Genomic DNA, 25,766 nt, shown 5'->3' with positions numbered 1-25,766 from the left:
ATGGGGTCTTGCTATGTTGCTCAGGTTGAACCTGAACTTCTGGGCTCAAGTGATCTTCCTGCCTCAGCCTCCCAAATAGCTGGGACTATAGGTGTGTGCCACCATCAGTGGCTTGTTTTGCCTACTTTTATACTTGATACACACATAGGTATATGGAATTATATAATATAAGCTTATTTGTATCTATCTGCTTTTTCCATTATGTTTGGGATATCCATCCAAATCACTGCATGTAGTTGTACTTTATTCATTTTCATTGAGTACCATATTCCATCTTATAAAAATGTGACAAATGAATTATTCTACCATTGATGGGCATTTGAGTGCTTCCTAGTTTCTGGCTAAAATACAGTACTACAGCTTTATAGCCCTAGTTTGATATATCCTAATGACAATAAACAAACATACAAGTAAGCAAAGAGAGATAAAACAACTTACAAGAAAAAATAGGTAGCACGGTAAATTTTTTTAAATTAATGTATGTATATTGTGATATAAATAAATAATTATTAATATCAAAAACCAAGAATTTCAGTGTACAAGAGAAGCAAAACAAAAGATAATAATACTCTGTCAACTATGACTAGGAAAAAACAGTGTGAATTAATGATTTGAGTTAATCTCAGATTTTCTTTCTAAAAAATAATTACTTCATGTATTTGCCCATTAAAAAAGCCTAAAAGTAATGACATCTCCATAGCAGGGAGCACATCTAGACACTGATTGTGATCTCTAAATATAATTTCCCATCAAAATCTCTGAAATTTGGGAAGTAAAGATTCTTGCCATGCATTTATTCTATCATTCTTACAAACTATATTAAATGGTAACTAAACAGTTGATGAGGAAAAGTCCTGTAAAGTATTCCAGCTAATAAATGCAAAAGGAATTTTACAATTAGAAATGATCACTTTACACATGTCAGCAAAAATGGCAGAATAAGGATCTCTGAAAATTTTATCCTCCATAAAAGCAATAAAAGTACTGATAAATATTGTCAGAATCAGCTTTTTCAGATCTGGAAATTAGCAAAAAGCTTGCAGCAATATAGGGAGAATTTATTCAAAAGAAAAAAAAAAAGACAGGATTTCAGTGAGAACAGTGAGCTCTGTGGTATTTTAACTTTCCCCACAGCTCTATGGTAGCCTTCAAATCAAAACAGCCCACATTTATTATGAAAAGCAGCAGCCAGGCTGCCACTAGAGGAGGCCAGATTGGTTGGATATACTCTAGATTGGTTGGATATACTCTAAAGTCCCATTCACAGAGACCTTACATTATTTGACCTATTTGGTAGTTTCCTGGAAGATCCCACTAGTAAGGTTATCTTTACTTTATCTAACTTGGAGTTCACCTAGTGTGAACCGCCTTTTCCACATAGGCATTTGTCAAATGATCATAGGCAGCTGTTGAATATTGTCACTGACTGAGGTGTAGCTAATAACTGGAGCAAAACATAAGATAACTAGAAGAGCTTAAAAGTAAATTACCTGGGAAATGAGATGATCCATAGGAGGCTTTGAAAATATATTCCTGGGAATTTAGAAAGCCACATGCTAATGTAGGGCCCACAAAAGACCTGAGAAAGCCCTAAACTCTCACCACAGTCTAACCTTGAGACGCTGTACAAGCAGGGAATAAAGGCTAATCCAGAGCCGCAACCAGCCTGGCTGAGTGTTGAATGCATGCCCCAACACACATACAGACCCCTTTGTCAAAGACTGACTTATTGGTCTCAGGCACCTAAGGAATTCTGTCTAATCCTTAGCTGACCTCTAAGTAACCAAGCAAAGACTTCGATGGCTATCTATGAGAAACAATACAAACTTTATAGGAGTAGTTAAAAGAAAAAGAAATAAACAACAACCACCAGAAACAGTAACATATTCTGGGCAGGGGGTAGAATCTGATTTTCAGATTTACCAGATTACATTATTTTAATTATTTTTATTTTTGTAGAGACAGGGTCTCACTATGCTGCCCAGGCTAGTCTTGAACTCCTGGGCTTAAGTGATCCTCCTGCTTTGGCCTCTCGATGTGCTGGGATTACAGGCACGAGCCACTGCTCTTAGCCATTACATTAGTTTAAAATGTCTAAACAATGAAGAGAAACAGAAACAAAGTATGGCCCCTATAAAGTAGTCAACAGAGGCTATTCCTGAAAAAGTCCAGATGTTAGGCCACTGGACAAAGACTTTAAGTCAGCTATTTCATGTATGCCCAAATAATGAAAGAAAACTGTATTTAACTAAAGTAAGACTACAGCATTTTATTAAATACATGAGATAAACCAAGAAAAAGATATTATTAAATAGAATTCTAAAGCTGAAAGTGTAATAACTGCAGTAAAAAATTAGAGGGGTTCAATAGCAGAGTTGAAAAGGAGGGAGGGGAAAAAGGGACTATGAAGATAAGTCAATTGAGATTATTCAGTCTGAAAAATGAAAACACAAAATTAAGCAGAACCTCAGAGATCCGTGGAAGACCATAAAGCATACCAACATAGACATAATGCAGGTTCCCAAAGTAGAGGATCAAGAATAAAGAATAGGAAGAATATTTGAAAAATAATGGTCGAAAACTTCTCAAATTTGATGAACAACATCAATCTACATGTCCAAGAAGCTCAACTAACTCCATGTAACATAAACCCAAAGATATGCATACATATAAACATCATAACCAAACTGCTGAAAGCCACCAACACAAGAAAGTCATGAAAACTGTATGATTATCATGTATGCAGGATTCCCAATAAGATTAATAGCTGATCTCTGATCAGAAACAATGAAGACCAGAAGGCAGTAGAATGACATAGAACCACAAGAAAAAGACTGCCAACCAAGAATTCTGTATTTTGCAAAACTATCTTTCAGAAATGTATTATATAATAAATTAGGACATTCTCTGATAAATAAGAGTTTATTGTTTTCAGGCATGTCCTATAAAAAATATTAAATGTGTGCTTCAGGCTGAAAGGAAAGGACACTAGACAGTACCTCAAATACACCTAAGAACTTAAAGAGCACCAGTAAAGATAATTACATAGGTAAATATGAAATCATATATGTATTTTTGTTTGTAACTATTTTTCTCATATTTGATTTAAATGACAATATCGATCTGATTTAAAAGACAAAACATAACCTGTGTTAATGGGCATAAAATGTAATTTGTATAATAGCACAGAGTAGAAAGAGGGAATGTAGCTATATGGGAACAAAGTTTCCTTATATTGGAATTGGTATTACTTCAGACTAGCTGTTATAAGTTAGTTGTAATCCCCAGGGAAACCATTAAGAAAATAACATCAAAGACAAGGGAATTAAAACAGTACACTAGAAAATATCTATTGAACACAAACAAAGACAAGATACAGACAAAATGGCAGACAAATCCTACCTTATCAATAATTATGTTAAATGTATATAAATTGAAAAATTAAAAGGCAGAGACTAGCAATATCAATTTTTAAAAAGATTTAACTCTACGATATCTACAAGATACATACATTTTATAATAAAAAGTTCAAGCCATTAAAATGATGTAACAAATGTAAACATATATGTAATCAGCAACAGAGCACCAAAATACATGAAGCAAAAAATGGCAGAATTAAAGGAATAAATAGATAATTTACTAATCCACTTTCAATAATGGCTAAAAGTAGATAGAAGATTAAAAAGAAAACAGAAGTTGTAAAAAACACTATAAACCAACTAGGTCTAACAGACATCTATAAAACATGCCACCCACCAACAGCCGAATATACACATTCTTCTCAAGCACACATGAAACATTATCCAGGATGGACTGTATGTCGTTATAAAACAAGTCTAAATTAACACTGCAAAAATTGTGCAAAGTGTGTTTTCTGATAAAATTATACATGAATAACAAGCAAATTTGGTAATAGGTAACAATATACTCCTATATAGTCAGGAATCAAAAAAATGATAGAAATTAGAAAATACCTTGTTGTAAATGAAAACTCAACACACTCATATTTTATTGGATGGAGCTAAAGCAGAGCTAGAGAACAAACTTCTAGAAAAACACAAACTACTAAAATTGACTCAAGAAGAAATAGAAAATCTGAATATACCTACAACAGGTTAAAAGATGTAATCAACACTATTTAGATCTGTCAGAGAAATGAGGTCACAGGGAAAATCACTGCCCTCAAAATCAAGGAATTACAGCTTACTGGAGCAGAAACTTCTGTAGGAACCAGTGTTGGGATAGGAAAATCTGAACTATAATTGATGACTTGCTGGAGGTTCAGTGTGAACAACTCCAAAGGCATCCAGTCATAATAGGTTCCTCACAGTTTTGTGAGTTTTCTACATTCAGGAGCCAGATGAGGTTCTCACAATGAATACTAGAGAAAAATCCCTTCATGCTTCCATAGGAGGAGGGGAAAACAATTTTTGAAAATGCCATATACCATTCTACTCTTCTTAAAAAGTTCTGCCATCAGGCTAGGTGTGATGGCTCATGCCTGTAATTCCATCACTCTTTGGAGGCTGAGGCAGGCAGATTGTTTGAGTCCAGGAGTTCAAGACCACACTGGGCAACATAGGAAAACCCCATCTCTAATAATAATAATAAAATTAGCCAGGCATGGTGGCACGTGCCTGTAGTCCGAGCTACTTGGGAGGCTGAGGTGGGTAAATCACTTGAGCCCAGGAAGTCAAGGCTGCAGTGAGCTGAGATCATGCTACTGCACTCCAGCCTGGGCAACCAGATTGAGACCCTGTCTCAAAAACAATGGATAGTAAAGAAATATTATGAACAAATGTGCCCACACATTTAATAAGGTGAAACAGACCAATTCCTCGAAGGACACAACTTACCAATATTTATGCAAAATAATAATCTAAATAGGCCTATATCTATGAAAGAAATTGAATCAGCAATAACTTTCCAAAACAAAGTACCCGACCCAGATGGTTCATTCTGATTTCTACCAAAGTTTTAAGGAAGAAATTATATCAATTCTCTACAATCTCAATTAAGCCAGAAGCAGAGAAAATACTTCATAACTTATTCTATGAGGGCAGCATTACCTTAATATCAACACCAAAGTCTTTACAATAAAAGATAACCACAGACTAATAGCAACCATGACCATGAATGCATTCATAAATAATGTATCACAACCATGTGGGATTTGCCCCAGGTATGCCAGCCTAGTTCAAAATTTGAAAATCAATTAATGTAATCCATGTTGTTAATAAGCTAAACAAAAATCATATGGTAATATCAACAGGTGGAAAAAAAGTATTTACAAAATCCAACACTGATTCATGATTTTCAAAAGCCTCTCAGTAAACTAGGAAAAGAGGGGAACTACCTGAACCTGATAAAGAATATCTACAAAACCATACAGCTAACATATTTAATGTTGATAAAACTGAAGATTTCCTGCTGAGATCAGGAACAAGGCAAGTATGTTGCCTCTCATCAGTGCCTTTCAACATCATACTGGAAATGCTAGCTAATACATTAAGACAAGAAAATAAAAGGTATACAGATTAGAAAGAAGTTGTCTTTGCAGATGACATGATCACCTAGAAAATACGAATGACAAAAAAAAAAAAAAACTGGATCTAAAGTGATTATATAACATGGTTGCAGGAAACAAGTTTAATATACAAAAGTTGATCACTTTTCTGCATACCAGTAATGTACAAGCAGAATCTGAGATAAAAATACATTATCATTAGCACCCCCAAAATGAAATATTTATGTATAAATCTAATATGTACATGGTCTATATGAGGAAAATGCAAAATTCTAATGAAGGATATCAAAGAAAGAGATGTTCCATGTTCATGGATAGGAAGATGCGTATTGTCAAGATGGCAGTACTTCTAACTCAATCTAGAAATGCAGTGCAATCTATCAAAATTCCTGCAAGACTTTGAGGATATTGACAAACTAATTTTAAAGTTTACATCAAGAGGCAAAAGACCAATAAATGACAGTATATATGGCCTTTTCAGACTGGTTTTTTTACTTAGTAATAGGCAAAAGAATAGCCAACTCAATACTGAAGGAGAAAAACAATGTCAGAGGACTGACACTACATGATTGCAAGACTTACTCTAAAGCCTAAGTTAACAAGATAGTGTGGCATTGGTGAAAGTCTAGACAAATATATCAATGGAACAGAATAAAGAGTCCAGAAACAGACCACTTAATTATAATCAACTGATCTTTGACAAAGTAGCAAAGGTAATACAATAAAGCAAAGATAGTCTTTAAGAAATGGTATGGGAACAACTGGACAACTCCACATGCAAACAAGTGAATCTATACATAGTCTTTATAGCTTTTGCAAAATTAATGCAAAATGGGTAACAGCCCTAAATGTAAAATGCAAAACTATAAAATTCCTGGAAGATAACACAGAACATATAGATGACCTTGGGTTTGGTGTTGACTTTTTAGATACAATACCAAAAACCTTATTCATGAATTAACTGATAACCTAGATTTCATTAAAATTAAAACTCTCTGTTCTGCAAATGGCACTGTCAAGTGAATGAAAAAACAAGATACAGACTGAGAAAAAATATTTCTTACTCTGTCAATCAAGCTACTGTGCTCTGTGTTATTTACTCAAAGGAGCTGAAAACTTTTGTCCGCACAAAAACCTACATACTTTCATAACATCTTTATTCATAAATGTCAAAACTTGGAAGCAACTAAGATGTCTTTCACTATGTGAATGGATAAATCAACTGTGACAAACCAGACAATGGAATATTATTCAATGCTGAAAAGAAATGAACTATCATGACATGGTGGAAAATTTAAAAGCTTATTACTAAGTGACAAAAACCAGTCTGAAAAGGCTACATATACTGTATCATTCCAATTATATGACATTCTCGAATAGGCAAAATTATGGAGATAAAAAGATCATTGGTTGCTAAGGGTTAGTGGGGTGGGAGAGAAAAATAGGTAGGGTACAGAGGACTTGTAAGGCAGTGAAATTACTCTGAATGATACTGTAATGGTGAATGAGTATCATTAAACATGGATCCAAACTCACAGAATACATAACACCAAAGGTGAACTCTAAACTATGAACTTTCAGTGACAATTGTCAATGCAGGTTCATTGATTGCAACAAATGTACCATTCTGGTAAAGGATGTTGATAATGAGGGAGGCTATGCACATACAGGGGCAGCATGTACTTAAGGAAGCTCTGTGCCTTTCATTCAATGTTGCTTTTACCCTAAAATTGCTTTAAAAATAATCTATTTTAAAAATGTTTAAAAATTCCCACAAAGGAAAGCCCAGAGGTAGAGAATTTCCTCAAACATTTAAAAAAGAGTTAAACGAATCCTTTGTAAACTCTTCCAAAAGATAGAGAAGGGAACATTTCCCAATGCATTTTGCGAACTCGGAATTACTCTGACACCAAAACCAAAGATATCACAAGAGAACTAAAGATCAGTATACCTTATCAACAGAGATGCAAAAGTCCTCAATGAAATACTAGCAAACGGATTCCAGCAATATATAAAAAGTAATACACACTGAGGCCAAGTGGGATTTATTCCAGAAATATAATGTTAATCTAATGTATAAAAATGAATCAATATAATACACCATATTAACAGAATAAAGGAGAAGAACACATGATCATTTCATTATATGTAGCCACAGCATTTGAGAAAAGTTCAACACCCTTTCATGATAAAATTATTCAACAAACTAGCAACAGAAGGGAACTTCTGAACTTGACACAGTTTTTTTTTAAAACAAAATCTACAACTAGTATCATACTTAATGGTGAAAAACTAAAAATTTCTTTCTAAAATGAGGAATAAGACAAGGATGTCTGCAGTTGTTAATTGTACCTGACATTTTCTGGAAGTTCTAACTGGATAATCAGGCAAGAAAAAAACATAAAGCCACCCAGATTGGAAGTGAAGAAACAAAACTATTTCTACTTGTAGATGACGTAATCTTGTATGTAGCAAATTCTAAGGCATCTACCAAAAAAAGTTAGTGCTAATAAGCTAGTTCAGCAAGTTGGTAGGATATAAAAAGTGAAATATATGACCATATATTATCAACAAAAAATTTGATTTTGCAATAGGATAAAAAAAAAATACATAGAAAAAATTTTAACAGAAGTACAGGCCAGGCGTGGTGGCTCATGCCTGTAATCCCAGTACTTTGGGAGGCCAAGGCAGTCAGATCACTTGAGGCCAGGTGTTTGAGACCAGCCTGGCCAACATGGTGAAAGCCTGTCTCCACCAAAAACACAAAACAATTAGCCAGGCATGGTGGCGCCCACCTGTAGTTCCAGCTGAGGCAGGAGAATCACTTGAACCCGGAGGTGGAGGTTGCAGTGAGCTGAGATGGCAGCACTGCACTCTGGACTGGGCAGCAGAGCAAGACTCTGTCTTAAAAAAAATAAAAAGTGCAGGACTTTGTACATGTTTCATCCAAAACACTACTGAAAGAAATTTAAGAATAAATGGAAAAATAGCTTGTGTTCATAAATTGGAAGCTTTAATGTTAAGATATCAATACTCTCCAAATTGACCAACAGATTCAATAGAACCCCAGTCAAAGTCCCAGAAGGGGGTTGGATGTGGTGGCTCATGCCTGTAACCCCAGCACTCTGGGAAGCCTAGGCGGGAGGATCTCTTTAGCCAGGAGTTCAAGACCAGCTTGGGTAATATAGTAAGACTCCAGCTCTACCAAAAAAAAAAAAAAAAAAAATCCAGAAAGGAAACTGAGAAGCTGATCTTAAAATGCATATGGAAACCCAAGAAACATGGTAGGCAAAAGTACAAAGTTGGAAGACTTACCTGTCTTGATTTCAAAATTTACTACAAAACTACAGGAATCAGCACAGTGTGGTACTGGCATAAGAAAAGTCATGCAGATTAAAAGAATTAAGAGTCCAGAAATAAACCCATGCATCTTGGTCAATTAATTGAAAAAAACAGTCTCTTCAACAAATGGTGCTGAGAAAACTGGACAGCTACTTGCAAAGGAATGAAGTTGGACTCTTATCTCTCACCATCAAATTAATTAAAAAATCTAATCTCAACATTAATTAAAAATCTAAATGTAAGAACTAAAGTTATAATACTCTGAGAAGAAAGCATAGGTGTAAATCTTTCAGATCTTGAATGAGGCAATGATTTCTTAAATATGACCCCAAATGCACAAGCTACCAATTAAAAAGAAACTGAGTTTCATCAAAATCAATTTAAAACTTTTGTACTTTAAGGACATTATCAAAGTGAAGCGACAACCTGTGGGATAGGAGAAAATATCTGCAAACCATGCATTTGATAAAGTTCAAGTATCAACATAATATTCTTACAACTCTAAAAATAATACAATTAAAAACATATAAGTAGACTTTTCTCAAAAAAATACATGGTCAATACACACGTGAAAAGATGCCCAATATCAGCCATTAGGAAAATGCAAATCAAAATCACAAGATAAACTTCATACCCACTTGGATGGTTATAATTAAAAAGACAATAACATTTTCTTGAGGATGTGGAGACACTGGAACCTTCATACATTGCTGGCAGAAATGTAAAAGGATGCAGCTACTTTGGAAAACAGTTTGGCAGTTCTTCAAAAAGTTAAACATAAAGTTACCATATTACTAACAATGTCACTCCTAGGTGTATATCCCAAGATAACTGAAAACATGTTCACACAAAAACTTGTACACCGATGTTCATTGCAGCATAATTTATAATAGCCAAAAAGTAGAAATGATCCAAATGTCAATTAACTAATAAATGGATAAAGAAAATGTGGCTGGGCACAGTGGATCATGCCTGTAATCCCAGCACTTTAGGAGGCTAAGGTAGAAGGATCACTTGAGGCTGAGTTTGAGACCAGCCTAGCCAACATAGTGAAACCCTGTCTCTACTAAAAATACAAAAATTAGCTGGGTGTGGTGGTGCACACCTGTAATCCCAACTACCTGGGGGCTGAGGCATGAGAATCGCTTGAACCCAGGAGACAGAGGTTGCAGTGAGCTGAGGTTGCACCATTGCACTCTAGCCTGGGCAACAGAGCGAGACTCTGTCTCAAAAAATGTGGTGTGAATATATATATGGACAAAAAAAATGAATGAGACTTGAAAACATTGAGGTACATGAAAGAAGCCAGACAGAAAGGCCAAATATATGATTTCACTAATACAAAATGCCCAGAATAGGTAAATCCAGAGAAACTGAATGTTTATTGGTGGTTGCCACTTAGAGGAAGGAAGAAGGGGAGAAGGGGAAGTGACTGCCTAATAAATACAGGGTTTCCTTCTGGGAATGATGAAAACGTTCCGAAACTAGGTAGAGGTGACATTTGCATAGCTTTGCGAATGTACTGAAACAACTGAATTGTATACTTTAAAAGGGTAAATTTTATGGTATGTGAATTATATCTCAATTAGAAAAAAACATGGGGGAATAACTTAAAGTTGATTTTCTAATAAAATGGCTACTAAAAGGTATTTGTATTTTGATAGGGGTCTTTCAAATATTGTTAGAATTAGCACATGACAGTCATTTTAATATGACCTGAAATTTGGCTCATGGTAAACGATATAAAGGGCAAATATTAAAATGTCATCTATATAACAGATTTCTGCAAAAATTCTTAACCTTTGATTTACTATTTGGACTTCTAATTGTAAAATATTTTTAAAGTAAAAATTAGGTCAGTTATTCAGATATATACAGCATAGAAAAAATAGCAAAATAATTTAACTTTATATAACTAAATTTACACAACATCAAGTGAGAGAAAACTGTCAACTTGAAAACAAAATAATAGAAACAGGCAATGATCATCAATTGATGTGAAACTATCCGGTGAAGGTTTGATGAGGAACATAATGATGGATCAGGCTGACAACTAAACATGCTAAACACTCTTAACATCACTAAAATGGGAACCAAGCAGACATTATGTGTCTCCTGATGTATATAAATAAGACGATTTTAGCACTACTTATGAAGTGTTTTTGCCAATGTATACTATACATGCACACATACTTATATTACTTAAAAATCAGCTGGGCGTGGTAGCTCATGCCTGTAATCCCGGCACTTTGGGAGGCCAAGGTGGGCGGATCACTTGAGGCCAGGAGTTCAGACCAGCCTGGCCAACATGGCGAAACCCCGTCTCTACTAAAAGTACAAAAATTAGCAGGGTGAGGTGGTGCATTCTTGTAGTCCCAGCTACTCAGGAGGCTGAGGCATGAGAATAGCTTGAACCTGGGAGGTGGAGGTTGCAGTGAGCTGAGATTGGGCCACTGCACTCCAGCCTAAGCGACAGAGCGAGAGCCTGTCTCAAAAAAAAAAAAAAAAAAAAAAAAAAAGAAAAAGAACCAGTCAAACTACCAGTCCACAGAAGATACTGGGGATAGAGGAACAGGTTAAACAAAAGAACCAAGATGAAATCGGCCAAATCCAGAATGTGGGGAATTTTACAGAGAAAATCATAGTTTCTTTAAAAAACAAATTCATAAAAAAAGGGGAAGGGCTATTATAAATAAAAAGAGGCTTGTGAATCATAGAATTTATCTTCTAAATGGAGACAATTTTACCAGAGGAAGTTTTATTTAATAGTTACCCCAGACAATGGACATGAACTGGGATCACACTACTCAGAAGTGTCAATCACGTGGAAGGGCTTTCTTTTTCTCATTATCATTTTTGTTTATGTGTGTGTTTTCTGAAATAGAATCTAATCAGATAATTGGAACAAACATAGTCTAAATATTAAATGATAAAGTCTTTACCTGTTAGAAATACATCCTGAAATGTTAACAGGTAAGATGGTAAGTTATCTGTCTTCTGCTTTCAAACACTAGTGGGAGTGGATGTGGGAAAAATATATGAAAAAATATTGATAAAATGTTGATAAATATTGATGCTGTGTGATGGGTCCATGGAATTCATTATATTGCACTTTTCCTTTTATGTTTGACAATTTTTATAATATAAAGTTCCTTGAAATGTTTAACATCACCCACCATGGCAGAAGGCATTTCTGGCTTTGATTTCCTTATGATGACAGATACACTCCCACAACTCTTACTTGCCAAAAAAATACTGGTTAGACTTAGTCATAAAATGGAAATCGCAAAGGGAAATCTTTAAAGAAGAAACAGCTGGTTTGGCTCAAAGGAAATGTAAAAATCAGTTTTTACTTTCCCACTGAAAGATGCACTCAGAGTTCTTTTCTGAACTCACAGTGGGTGGTTTGGAGCATGTGGACACAGGGATTTGTAAGAACTCAGTGATGAGGTTCACACAGCTTTGAACATAAAACTGAGTCTGCAGCCCCAATTTGAGATTATTCTATTCTCTGTCCTTGGCAAAAAGTTGTAATTTTCACTTCTGCCAGCCATAAAATAAAATCTATTTATGGGGTAGAAGAAACTTCAAAAGCTATTTCTGAGTAAAGTCTGTATTGACATTGGATACGTGTCTATTTTAATCATGTATTTAAGTATTAAAATTTTTTATTTTGGAGAATTGCTCTAAGTATGCATAAGCATAGCTTAAGCATTATCTAAATGATTATTCATCTTTACCTTGAAACTAGACAAAAAGCAAAATTGTACAGCTGTGCTTTTAAATTGTCTTCATATTTGAAGCATGTCTTTTAATAATTTTGCATCTGCCTGACATTTAGAGCAGTTAAACTAACAAATTACAAGCTTTCTGAGACTCTGGTCCAACTATTTTTCATGGTTTTCAAATGCAAAATAATAAAAGTTCTTCATGTAATTTTTTTATATGTCAGATTCCATTTCAGGCATTGGCATTTATAAGAATTATGGAAAAGCTGGCTGGGCATGGTGGCCCACACCTGTAATCCCAGCACTTTGGGAGGCCAGGGTGGGTGGGTTACCTGAAGCCAGGAGTTCGAGATCAATCTGGCCAACATGGCAAAACCCTGTCTCTACTAAAAATACAAAAATGAGCCGGGAATGGTGGTGGATGCCTGTAATTCTAGCTACTCGGGAGGCTGTGGCATGAGAATCACTTGAACCCGGGAGGTGGAGGTTGCGGTGAGCTGAGAAAAATATTAGAGATCTATGTTAATGAAAATTAAATTCATTACAATGAATGAAATATAGTTTCCAGGAAACTTCAAGAAATTCAAACATTTTGCAATAGGACTATTCTTGAAAAGAAATTTTAAAACTATCATTTTCACAAGAGGTTCTTCAGTGATTTAGAATTTCAAACCGTCAAGTCTAAGAGATACTATGCTTTAAAGACAATGCAGCATTACCGAGTTACTGAGAGAAATGCTATTACCAGTATGAGCCCAGGTTGCCTTAATTTTTAATTTTTTTTTCCAATTAAAGGCACCTACATACATTTTTTAAAATTTTTCTTCAGAAAGAGCAAGAGGAGTCAGGGTAGATTAAAAAAATATTTTAGGCTGGGCGCGGCGGCTCATGCCTGTAATCCCAGCACTCTGGGAGGCCAAGGCAGGCGGATCACCTGAGGTCAGGGGTTCCAGACCAGCCTGATCAACATGGAGAAGCCCTGTCTCTACTAAAAATACAAAATTAGCTGGGCGTGGTAGCGCATGCCTGTAATCCCAGCTACTCGGGAGGCTGAGGCAGGAGAATTGCTTGAACCCGGGAGGTGGAGGTTGCAGTGAGCCGAGATTGCGCCACTGCACTCCAGCCTGGGTGACAGATTGAAACTCCATCTTAAAAAAAAAAAAAAAAATTTACGCTTAAAGTAGTCCATCATAAGTTTGTAAGTTACATGTTACGAATCAGCAATTTCTACCTTCCAATTAATCATTTGTAAAAGTGGTCAGGTACACACCATAAAATTTTTGGATCATAATTATCATAGAAAGTCAAGTCACACTTTCATATAGAAAGAGTAACTTTTCTAAAGAGATTATTTATAGTTGATTTGTCTCCCCACAACCCAGGGAGAGAAATTGTGTTAACATAAATTTAGTAAAACCATGCTAGTTAGAGTTTTAAACAGCAAAGGACAAATTTGGCTAGCTGTTGCAATGAGCAGTATGAGCATTTCTTATAAGCTCAGCAAACGATTCTATAGTTTGGTGGATGCAGAGAAAAAGAGACTAAAGGAAATAGTACAAAATTAAAATTATTTTAAAACCAATCGTGAGCAAAATAACTTGTAAGATTTCTGGCCAGGCGCAGTGGCTCATGCCTGTAAGGCACTTTGGGAGGCCGAGGCGGGTGGATCACCTGAGATCGGGAGTTCGAGACCAGCCTGACCAACATGGAGAAACCCTGTCTCTACTAAAAATACAAAATTAGCTGGGCGTGGTGGCGCATGCCTGTAATCCCAGCTACTAGGGAGGCTGAGGCAGGAGAATCTCTTGAACCTGTGAGGTGGAGGTTGCGGTGAGCCAAGATCGCGCCATTGCACTCCAGCCTGGGCAACAAGAGCGAAACTCCATCTCAAAAAAAAAAAAAAAAAAAAAAACATTTCTGTGTAGCACCGTGAACGTTCATCTATTCTTTTAGTGTTATACAGGATTATCAGCACAGTAGAGGAATATTAAAAATGAAGCTTTTTCCAAGTGAAGGTTTAGACTTCGTGCAAAGTGGATGGTGTTTAAAACAAAACATTAGCAACTGGATGCACCAAATATATTTAAGTGCATACTCTTGCAGTTCTATTCTAAATTCTTATATTCCTGGAAAATAATATATATCCATATCCAGTAATTTCCTGATCATTTAGCAGCAGTAAAAGCGGAAGCAGTTTTGATTACTATTGTGGAAATAATGAATAGTTTGAATGAAAGTAAAAATCAGTTCTATTTCTACAGAACTTCTAGGCTTTGTATTTTGTTTTTGCTACATACATATGGAAGGTATTTGACCTGGGAATCCCAAAGTTTCTCATTAGACTTACTTTCTGTTTCAGATACTGCAACATGGAAGTGGAGTCAATACATACTAATATAGTGGCCAGGCACACAGGAACTGAGTGCATATGAGCACATAAACAATGCATATGAGCACATAAACAATTTCAAGTTTATGGTATAACTGAGGCCATGTGGTTACAGACACTCTGACTGCTCCTAGTTAATGGCTAAACTGTACAATTCAGGTAATGAAATCATCTGAAGTTATTCACATTAGCAAATACAACTTCTTATCGCATGACTGCCAAACAGGCATTTTGATCCCCATTTTATAAATGTAAAAGTGCACGCTGAACTCTCTTCCTTCCAACCAAAGATTGGGCTTTCCTATCCGTGGCCGCAAAGAGGGGAGAGGCCCTGGGCTTCACTTACTCTTCATTCAAGGCACACCGGCGATTGGTGAGCGTGCCGTACTTCCTCAGCGTCTCGGTAAGCTCTGAGTAGAGTTTGTCAGCCAGAGACAGCGGGATTCCTTCCCACACCAGGATGAGAATCACAATCACTGCAGACTCACAGGTGTGGCCAGCTCGCTCCCGCACCAAACACAGTAGCTTCTCTTCACTGCTGCTTCTGCGAACCACCTGCGTGGATCACCATTCCATCCCAAACACCCCCACCCCAACCAAAACAAAACAAGGGTCACTTGCAGCAGATAAGGGCACTTATGTATGTATATTTTATCATGTTTAGATCACAATTAGGGCAACATTTATCAGCATGTGCAATTTGCCTTTTGCTGCCCATCTATAAAAAGTGGGCTTTGACCCTAGTATCAGAACAAGGAGAGATGCAATACTACTCCTTAATGTTTAGCAGACTATACCCAGTACAGTGGGGACAATTAAATGCTACCTGCATTAAAACCAGAGCTAGATGAAAGATACATAAGTCTTAGTTCAAGGTTTTCATAAATGACAATATAAAGATTAACTGAAGGTAGCTAAAAGTTTAAGGACCACTTCACATTCTAAGAAGGATTATACATTTAGCAGGCACTAGAATGGACCTCTTCCTCATCACTAAATTATTTCAATTAAATACAGTTTGTTGATTTTAGAACTAATCTGCCTCTTCTTAAGAGATAACACATGATAAAAAATACAGGTAATGTTCTTTTTAACTGGCATGAGTCTTTGTTCTGGGTAACCCAATTCTCAGGGTCAGATTTACAAATCAAAATGCCCAAGATTTAAGACCAAAGGCTTTATCAAGTCACACTTACCCACTTAGCAATAGGACATCCCTGAGAACTTTTGCCTTCTTTACCAGTATAGATGACTCTTTCAATCCTAATAGCTTTACCCTTCTGTCCAAACCTTAAAGAAACCCACAGAAACACACACACATACAATTAGCAAATGAATTCAAGAGGCAATCAAAATATTTGAACATTTGAGCATAACTTTATTCTATGACCACATCCTGAGAAATGAACGGTTTATTATTTTTTAAACAGGTCTATGCCAAGCAAACTGGATAATGGTTTTTAAGCCTTGTTTTTCCTCAGTATCAAAATGTACAGATAATTGTAATGAACTATTTTGTAAATTACATGTGGGTGAAAATGGGAAAGCTCATTTCGATATAAAATTTCACAAAGCGCAAAATTCAAGTTAGTTTGCTAAGTTCAGTCTTCTAAAACATAAACTATTTTTTCCCTTACTAAATTTAGCTATTTTAAAACTTGGGGAGTCATAATAGATTTTAGTTAGACCTGTTCCTCCAAGAATGTCTCACAATTTAGAAAAGGAGGCTGGCAAATAATTAGTATCCAGCCACACTGAAAATATGGAATAGTCCTAGAAATAGACTATATCTTCCCTTATGACCAAAGCACCACCTACTGCTTGTTTAAAAAACAAAACAAAAAACAAAAAAAAAGGCACTTAGGGAAATTCACTATTTCTGCCAGGCCACTAGATGATTATTTAGTGAACTTCTACATGCTAATTTAGAAATGAATAATTTGGAAATGGAGCAAGAATGATACTGAATATGTCCTAGCTGCCCCAATGTATCCTAAGTACTTTAATAATAATACTGCCTACCTCTTAATGAAAAGGCACCCTAGAAGAAGAACAGCTCAGAGCTGTACAAATTTATATGAAAGGCCCTCTCTGCATTATCTCGCTCATAAGAGTCTTCTACATGCAGGAGTAAAGGCAAGTACTTGTATACCTGTGATTGATAGCGGAAAAAAAAAAAAAAAAAGGCAGCTGTAAATAGTATGCTTCTCTTTCTATTCAACATATCACACTTGCTCTCTTTTTATGGTAAAAGAAAACTTAGAGATAAGTACTGATTTGCAACACTAGGTGAATTTAATTCAGTGGTTCTTTTCTTATACCACACTTTACCATTCTTTCTGCTTTGACACTTTATTATCAGGTGGGAAAGCCAGAGTGGGACCTCTCGTTGGAGCCTGTGCCAGTACCTTGTGGCTGGCAGGCTGGCTGGCCGATTCCTGTTCATGCCTGGGTTTTCTGGCATCCATCGCAAAGTGGGCAGCCTGTGCCAGCTAGCAGACTATTAGTCCTGTCAAATATTGTGACTCTCTGGTGAATAGCACAGTGTGTAGTGTTGGCAACCCTAGAATAGCTAAGCCTACTAATAATTACTCAATTTACAATTGTTTACTGCTTTGTGTGTGAAGGCTGGAAAAATTCTGACATATACAAAAGGATAAACGTTAATCTGCCCTGTGCCTTTGCGTTAATTACCTTTCTTCCATGATTTCTCTAATAGCTGCCACATTAGGACCTGCTCCTAGATGGGTATAAAAAGGACCTTCATCTTTTTCAATAATTTGCTCTGTTGAGATAATAGAAGATTATTATTTTAGACCTCAATTATACTAAATATAAAGGCTACATCCACAAAGCTTAACCCCCAACTACACATTAAGGGCTCTAAAAGTGACTTTAAAAATTTTTTTTCTTTAAAATGAGTAGATTGATGGACTGATCTATTAGAAAATGTGCCACATAATTAAGTATATGTACATGCTGGTTGTTGGATAAAAATATATTACATTTCAGATATGGGATAAAAAATTATTTTAAACCAAATAAATGAAACTAAACAAAGAATACAGTGAGGGAATTAGAATGTATTATATGTTGTATCAACTACAATCCAATTTTTTTGAGCTGGAAAAAAAAAACATTTAAAGCTAATGGGAAGCCTACCTGTTACTTGGATTTTAAAAGATTAAAAATAAAATTTCCTGCTGTATCCCACCCCCAGAATATTGCTTGGTTTATTGTCAAGGATACCCCTTTTTCCTCTTACTTCCCTGTAACATTTAATTACTGTTTTGCAAATAAGAATAGTCAATCCAGACCCATATTAGTATGTACTTTAGAACAATTTATGATGAGAGAAAATCCTGGAGAGTCAGGCAAAAAGAAGGGGCTGTTGCAAACCAACAAAGATGGAAAAGTGGGAAGATAGGGGTGGGTGATAAGAGTGAAGACGATTACAACTTACCAAATATTATCTATGAGATGTGTGGTGTTTTAGCCCAGTGAGGCAACTTAATAACCACACGCAAAGAGGGACAGTAGGAGTCCTCCCTCCATCCTCCTACACAGTGTGGGGTATCTCATTGCAAGAGGGAAAACATGGCACGGGTAGGTCATTAGCCACACTAATTTAACATTTGTCTTTTCAAATGTCTTTTACTAAATCTATGCTGCATAGCTATAATTAAGATCTTCATCTCTACCCACGTATATATCTACATCCATCAGCAAAAATATTTCACTATTCCTACAGACCTATTACATATCCTGAATTTTAACAAAAAGCTTTTTTTTTAAAAAAAAATACAGGCATACCTCGTTTTATTGTGCTTTGCTCTTTTGTGAGTCGCAGTTACTGTGACTTTTACAAACTGAAGGTCTGTGGCAATCCCACGTGTTAAGCATGTCTATCAGTGTCATTTTTTTCAACAGCATGTGCTCACTTCATGTCTCTGTATCACATTTTGGTAATTCTCACAGTATTTTAAACTTTATTATTATATATGTTATGGCGATCTGTGATCAGTGATCTTTGATGTTACTATTCTAATTTTTGGGGGGTGCCACAAACCGTACCCATAATCTGGTAAATGGTGCAAACATAATCTGACAAATGTTGTGTGCACTCTGCCTGCTCTATCAACCAGCCGTTTGGGCTCTCTCCCTCTCCCTGGGCCTCTCTATTCCCTAAAACACAACAATATTGAAATTAGGCCAATTAATAACCCTACAGTGGCCTCTAAGTGTTCAAGTGAAAGGAAGAGTTGTATGCCTGCCACTTTAAATCAAAAGCTAGATATGATTGAGCTAAGTGAGGAAGGCATGTCAAAAGCCAAGACAGGCTGAAAGCTAGGCCTTGCATGCCAGTTAGCCAAGTTGTGAATGTAAAGGAAAAATTCTTGTAGGAAATTACTCCAGTGAACACATGAAAGGTAAGAAAGCAAAACAGCCTTATTGCTGATATGGAGAGCACTTCAGTGGTCTGGATAGAAGATCACGTCAGCCACAACATTCCTTAAGCCAAAGCTTAATCCAGAGCAAGGCCTTCACTCCCTTCGGTTCTATGAAGAGAATGAGGAAGCTGCAGAAGAGAAGTTGGAAGCTAGCAGAAGTTGGTTTATAAAGTTTAAGAAAAGCAGCTGTCTCTATAACATAAAAGGATAAGGTGAGGTAGCAAGTGCTGATGTAGAAGCTGCAGCAAGTTATGCAGAAGATCTAGCTAAGATCACTGATGAAGGTGGCTGTACTAAACAGCCTACTATTGAAAGAAGGTGCCATCTAAGACTTTCATAGATAGAAGTCAATGCCTTGCTTCAAAGGACAGGCTGACTCTCTTGTTACAGGCTAATGCAGTTGATTATTTTAAGTTGAAGCCCATACTCATTTACCATTCTGAAAATTCCAAGGCCCTTTAGAATTATGCTAAGTCTACCCTGCTTGTGTAGAGTAATGGAACAACAAAGTCTGGATGATAACACATCTGTTTACAACATAGTTTACCAAATATTTTAAGCCCAGTGTTGAGACTTACTGCTAAAAAAAAAAACAAAAACAAAAAAAAACAAAACAAAACCAAAACCTCCTTTCAAAATATTACTGTTCAAGGCACCTAGTCACCCAAGAGCTCTGATGGAGATGCACAAGGAGATTAATGCTGTTTTAGTGCCTGTTAATACAACATTGATTCTGCAGCCTATGGATTAAGGAGTACTTTTGACTTTCAAGTCTTATCATTTAAGAAATATATTGTTAGTCTACAGCTGCCAAGATAGTCTTCTGATGGATCCGGGCAAAGTACATTGAAAGCCTTCTGGAAAGGTATCACCATTTAGAAGTTATTAAGAACATTCATAATTCATGGGAGGCGGTCAATATATCAACATTAACAGGAGTTTAGAAGTTGATTCCAACCCTCATGGATTACTTTGAGGAGTTCAAGACTTCAGTGGAGGAGGTTACTGCAGATGAGGGAGATGTAGCAAGAGAACCAGAATTAGAAGTAGAGCCTGAAGATGTGGCTGAGTTACTGCAATGTCATGAAAAAACTTGATAAGAAGTTGCTTCTTATGGATGAACAAGGAATGTCTGAGATGGAATATACTTCCAATGAAGATGCTGTAAACTGCTGAAATGACAACAAAGGATTTAGAATATTACAAAAACTTAGTTGATAAAGCAGCAGCACAGTTTGAGAGGACTGAGTCCAATTTTCAAAGAAAATTCTGCTGTGGGTTAAATGTTATCAAACAGCATTGCATGCTACAGAGAAATCTTTTGTGAATGGAAAGATCAATTGATACAGCACTTCACTGTTGTCTTATTTTAAGAAATTGCCACACACACAGCCATCCCAGCAACCTTCAGCAACTACCACCATGATCAGTCCACAGCGATCAATACTGAAGCAGGACCCTCCACCAGCAAAAAGATTAGCACTTACTAAAGGCCCAGATAATTGCTGGCATTTTTTTAACAATAAATTATTTTTAAAGTATATATTTTTTAGACACAATGCTATTGCACACTTAGTATGTTACAGTATAGTATAAAAATAACTTTTACATACAGTGAGAAACCAAGAAGTCCTTACAACTTGCTTTATTGTAATATTCATTTTATTGTGGTATGGAGCCAAACCCACAATATCTCTGAGGTATGCCTGTATCATATTTTTTAATCAAAAAGATGAAATTCTAGAGAAAATGGAATCAAAATGAATATAAATCACAACATTCCAAATGTATAAATGGAGAAAAGGAAACTTTAGGAGCACTAAGAGTGTCAGCATTATCATTTCCCCCAACTCATGAAGATTGAAGATAATAATTTCTCTATTAGCCAGAAATCTTGTAAAACTAATATATTTTACCTTGAATTAAAAAATATTTAAAGTTCCTACAGTAGACAGCCTATGGTCGTTATTTTCTCATTTTAATAGATTTTTTTTTTTTTTTGCTGCCTAGCTGTCTCTCCAGGAGATAATATACAAAGAGCTAAATAGACGAATTGATCTAAAACAGATACATTCAAATTTTACAGGGTCTGAAGAGAGGGAAAAATAAACATGCATGATTATTTAATTCTTTTGGAAAAACTGCATGTAAGTTAAGTTCTCTTTCACAAGACACAAGCATCGGTAACTTGACAAAAAATGTAACCTTCAGATTTTTATGAGCCTTTACAAATTGCTGCCAGACTCAAGATTTAAAAAAAGAAGGAAAATCCCATATCTGAAGATAGATTTGCTAATTCTGGATAAACACCATGTGTCTCAGTACATTTCTGGCACTTACCTACACATCTGCAAGATGGGAAATCATATTGAGTCTTGACAGGTGTATCCAATAAATTTTTTATAGGCGTATCTAGTAATTTGGAAGGTGACTCTATAAAATTATTGAGAACAGAACCAGCTGTTCTTTTGGTTGGTGTCTTTTCTGAAGAAGTTGTTTGCTGCTCTAAAGCTGGGGTGTGGCTATCAAGTTCTGCAGCAGTGGTTTGTCTAGTCAAAACTGTGACTGGCCCTGACATTTCAACTTTTACTTGCTTCTGTGATTTGAGAGTAAGAGCCTTATGGTCAAATAATGACTTGGCCTGAAACTGCTTCAGATGCTGCTCCATGGTCTCAATGATGCTCTTTTGCTGCACATTATCACAGCTTGCAGGTGGATTCTCTTGCTTAGTTACCTTTTTCCATGTTTTGTTTTCTGGTGGTGCTGTGTGCATACAGGCATGTGGCTTGCATCCAGGTTCCACCTTAATTGGCCTGTGTATCTGACTATGGCAAGACTCAGTTTGGGGTTGCTGTGTTTGCTGCTGTTCTTGCTTCTGTAAGAGATGCCACCTTAGAGCAGCATGCTTTTGAATGTCCTTCTGGGGAGGGGTCTGAGTGTGACTTCCTCCCTGGTCAGGCACAGGAAAAACATTTGCTTGATTATGTATCAAGTACCTTTGCTGAGCAAGTTGCGCAGCTTGTTGACCAGACATATCTTGGTTTCTACTTTTATATCCCTGTAGAACTGAAGCTTGTTGTGACTTCTGCTCCTGTTCTTGAAAGCACCTGTGAAGAAGATCTTGCTTTGGGATCACATTATTTGGAAAATATTGCATGTGATGCAAGTTTTGGGTCTTGTTTCCTGCAAAAAGTTCAGGATGTGTAGTCTGTTCTTTATTCTCTGAAACTAGGTGTGTATTGTTTGAACAAGAAACCTGTATTTTGCATGCACTTGATTTCATGGTCTGACTATAAGGGGAATTTCTACTATTTATATTCTGTACTTCCTCCAGTCCCATTTGGACATTATGAGTCTGGAACTCACTTGATTTTGAATACTGATTTTCACCATGAAAACATTCTTCCACTTTAGTCTGGCCAAAGAATGATCCTTCTCTTTGCTGATCATTGTTGCTTTGTGGGTGAGGAAAAGTCTGGAGTATTTCTTCTTTATTCTTTATTTGTAATTTTTGCTGCTGTTGCTGGTTTTGAGGGAGATGTGAATTCTGGGATGGTTGTGTTTGTGCTGCCTGTTTATGAGGCTTATGTTGCAAAAGGTGTGAGTTTGAAAATGGCTCAGTCTCTGAAGCCTGTTGATTCAAGTGCTGTTTCAACACTGGGGACATAAGTTTTTCAGTTTGGGAATCTGCTCTTTGTTGAAAATGAAATCTAGTGCCACACAGTGACTGCACATGAGCTTTTGGTAAATGGTCTGTTTTGGAGAAGTGCACCTGGTGTGAGGGTTTTTGGAACTGGAGATGTTGGTCCACTGTACCTTGGGACTGCCCTTGATTCATTTCAACTTGGTACATTTGTGACTTGTGCTCCAGCTGTGTTGTTTTCTGGGTGTAAGCTTGCCTTGGGAGCCCCCCAGTCATGTTGGAATTTCCAGTGTATTGTTTGGAGGTCATTTGATTGGAGAGATTGGGTTGATACTGAAGAATTGATGGCAGTGATGCCTCATTACGTTTTAGATGGGATTCTGCTTGGTGAAAATGAGGGGCCTTCAATTCAATCCATCCTGGTTTCAGATAGTGCTGTGTTGGGGGCACAAGATCTCGTGTTTGCTCCTTGTCTCGACCCTTCAGAATCTCTTGCTCTTTGTTTCTCATCAACTGCTGGCAGTTGTCCTGTAGCTCTCCACTGCTACCAAAAATTGGTGGGTTATGCTTGAGGTGTTCTGACATTGGTCTTGTTTTCTCAGAACACAAGGGAACAGTCATTGTCCCTGCAGTCTGTATGTCATTCCTGTTCACACAATTATTCTGAGGCCTTTCAGAAAGCATCGGAGAAGGGCTGCATACATGTGTAGATGGATTAGGACTCTGGGAAGGTGGTGCCTCAGGTTTACCCTCTATTTTCACTTCCCTTAAAAGTGTTGTGTTACTTTGGCTGGGGTAGTGGTGGTGTTCTTCTAAAACTCCACCATTCAGAGTGCTTTTTCCTTCTGAAGGAAGCTGAGGAACCTGTGGAAGAGGAGGAGGGGGAGAAAGAAGCAATTGTGATGGTGGTGGTGGTGTGGTAGTGGCAGAAAAGGAATCCTTAGTGAACACTGAGCTTTGCTTGAAGTAAGCACCATTCATTTCATTTTGCTTTAAATACCGTTCAGAGCTGCCACCAGGAGCTTGCAAATTGCTGCTGGAACCTGAACAGAATTCTTCACCAGACGCTAGCTTTGTGGTTCCCTGGATGTTATTTTCTGCAGGAGATGGGCATATCTCAAAAACTGATTTTTGTTGTTGTAGTTGTTCTGGTTTCTGAAAGGAACAGGTATTTAGCATTGCAGCTGGTTTACTGGCATTATCAGCATCATCAGCATCACAGGCCTCAGTCACCACTGCAGCTGGCTTTGGAGGCAGCTCAGAGTTAGAGGTCTGTGCGGAATTGATCTGCCCTGAGGTATGCGATGGGTGAGTGATCTCACAGGACAACTCATTAGTAGCCTGACTGTTAATGGCATTTATGTGAGATGTGGTTTTCTGCACCGCAATGGAAACACAATCTGGATAATATTGAGACAGTGTTTTTTCCAGGAGTTCACCATGTGTGTGTTCCATGGAAGAGGCAGAAACTGTAGCACCATTAGGCATTAGCACTGCCTTGTTTTTAAGTAATACAATGTTCTTGTCATGGTAATTAGCACTTTTCCCCTCCTGCTCATTCAGAATCTGAAGCTCTGGATTTTCAGGCCCACTGCGGTTATGTGTTGAAAAACTGGTGAAATCTTTAACTGCATTTTCTTGGGCTACAGAACTCACAGATTCTTTCTTATCACTCAAATCGGAGACATTTGGTTGACTGCTTTCACCTGGATTTCTTTCTTGGCTTACCCCGAAGTTACGTCTTTCTCCATTAGCCTTTTGGTCTTGTTTCAATTTCTTGATCTGAAGGAGCCCAGAGAGAGAAGGTTCACTAACTGTGCGTTTTATTCCTCCATTTTGCAAACACTTGGAATACCCTCTACTTTCTTGTATAAAGTCAGGACTCACACGACTATTCTGGCTTCCCTTCATACGGGGTATTCCATAATAACTTTTGAAAGACTGCCACTTGGTGTCTCCATTTACTTCTGGATGAGCTCTCTCAGGCAGTGGGCTTCCATTCTGGAGCTTTGTAGCCAGAGGTTCTGTCTGGCAAATGGGAGGTGATGGTATCAGGAATGGACTTAGTCTGTTGCCCTCAACATGGTTGGTTCTATCCTGTTCCATCAGGCTTGCTTCGGGGCCATCCACAAGGCTGCCCTCTAGTTGAATTCTAAAGAGCATGGAAACAAAAATTAAAATGTGTTTATATAAATATAGATATATAGATATAAAATACTAATATATCTTAAGGAATAATTGTGCATAAATATTGGAATACCTAGACATAGCAAACTGATATTTATTTTCATGTTTCATAGTGACAACTGACAGCTACTCAGGAAATAAACATTCTTGTCTTCCTAGCAACTCTAAAATATTTATGGTCATGGAAAACAAGGGTGATCAAAATTACCAGCTAATGTGGGAAGTTCATACCCTTAGTTATTAGCATCAATTTCATTCCTAAGTAATTTTTTGCCAAAATGCTAAAAACAATTGAAAAATATCACCTTTTATTTTCTCTAGCACTTCATTTACCTAATCACTTGCTAAGTTCTATCAACTCTACTTCCTATATATTCCTTTAATCATCTTGACTGCTACTTCATAGCTCAGATCTTCTCTTTATCACTGTGCTTCCTGATCTATTGCAGTAGCTTTTTTTTTTTTTTTTTTTGAGATGGAGTCTCACTCTTTTGTCCAG

At 36.8% G+C, this 25,766-nt stretch overlaps 1 protein-coding gene across 3 annotated transcripts in view; it reads right to left on the bottom strand.

The window, feature by feature from the left end:
* TET2 (tet methylcytosine dioxygenase 2) overlaps window positions 1–25,766 on the bottom strand; it is a 130,360-nt gene that overhangs the window by 20,614 nt on the left and 83,980 nt on the right. For 2 of the 3 annotated variants that reach the window (XM_054484591.2, XM_054484590.2), the window contains 4 exons: window positions 21,778–25,232; window positions 17,681–17,771; window positions 16,183–16,276; window positions 15,333–15,541 (listed from right to left, as the gene is read on the bottom strand). In XM_054484591.2, coding sequence (XP_054340566.1) covers window positions 15,333–15,541; window positions 16,183–16,276; window positions 17,681–17,771; window positions 21,778–25,186 — 3,803 coding nt within the window. In that variant the 5' untranslated portion in view covers window positions 25,187–25,232. The remainder of the gene's footprint in view (window positions 1–15,332; window positions 15,542–16,182; window positions 16,277–17,680; window positions 17,772–21,777; window positions 25,233–25,766) is intronic. The other variant, XM_063663954.1, reaches the window with a different exon arrangement.

This window comes from Pongo pygmaeus, chromosome 3 (assembly GCF_028885625.2).
Source record: "Pongo pygmaeus isolate AG05252 chromosome 3, NHGRI_mPonPyg2-v2.0_pri, whole genome shotgun sequence".
Lineage (NCBI taxonomy): Eukaryota > Metazoa > Chordata > Mammalia > Primates > Hominidae > Pongo > Pongo pygmaeus.
This window is presented reverse-complemented; position numbering and strand designations above follow the sequence as displayed.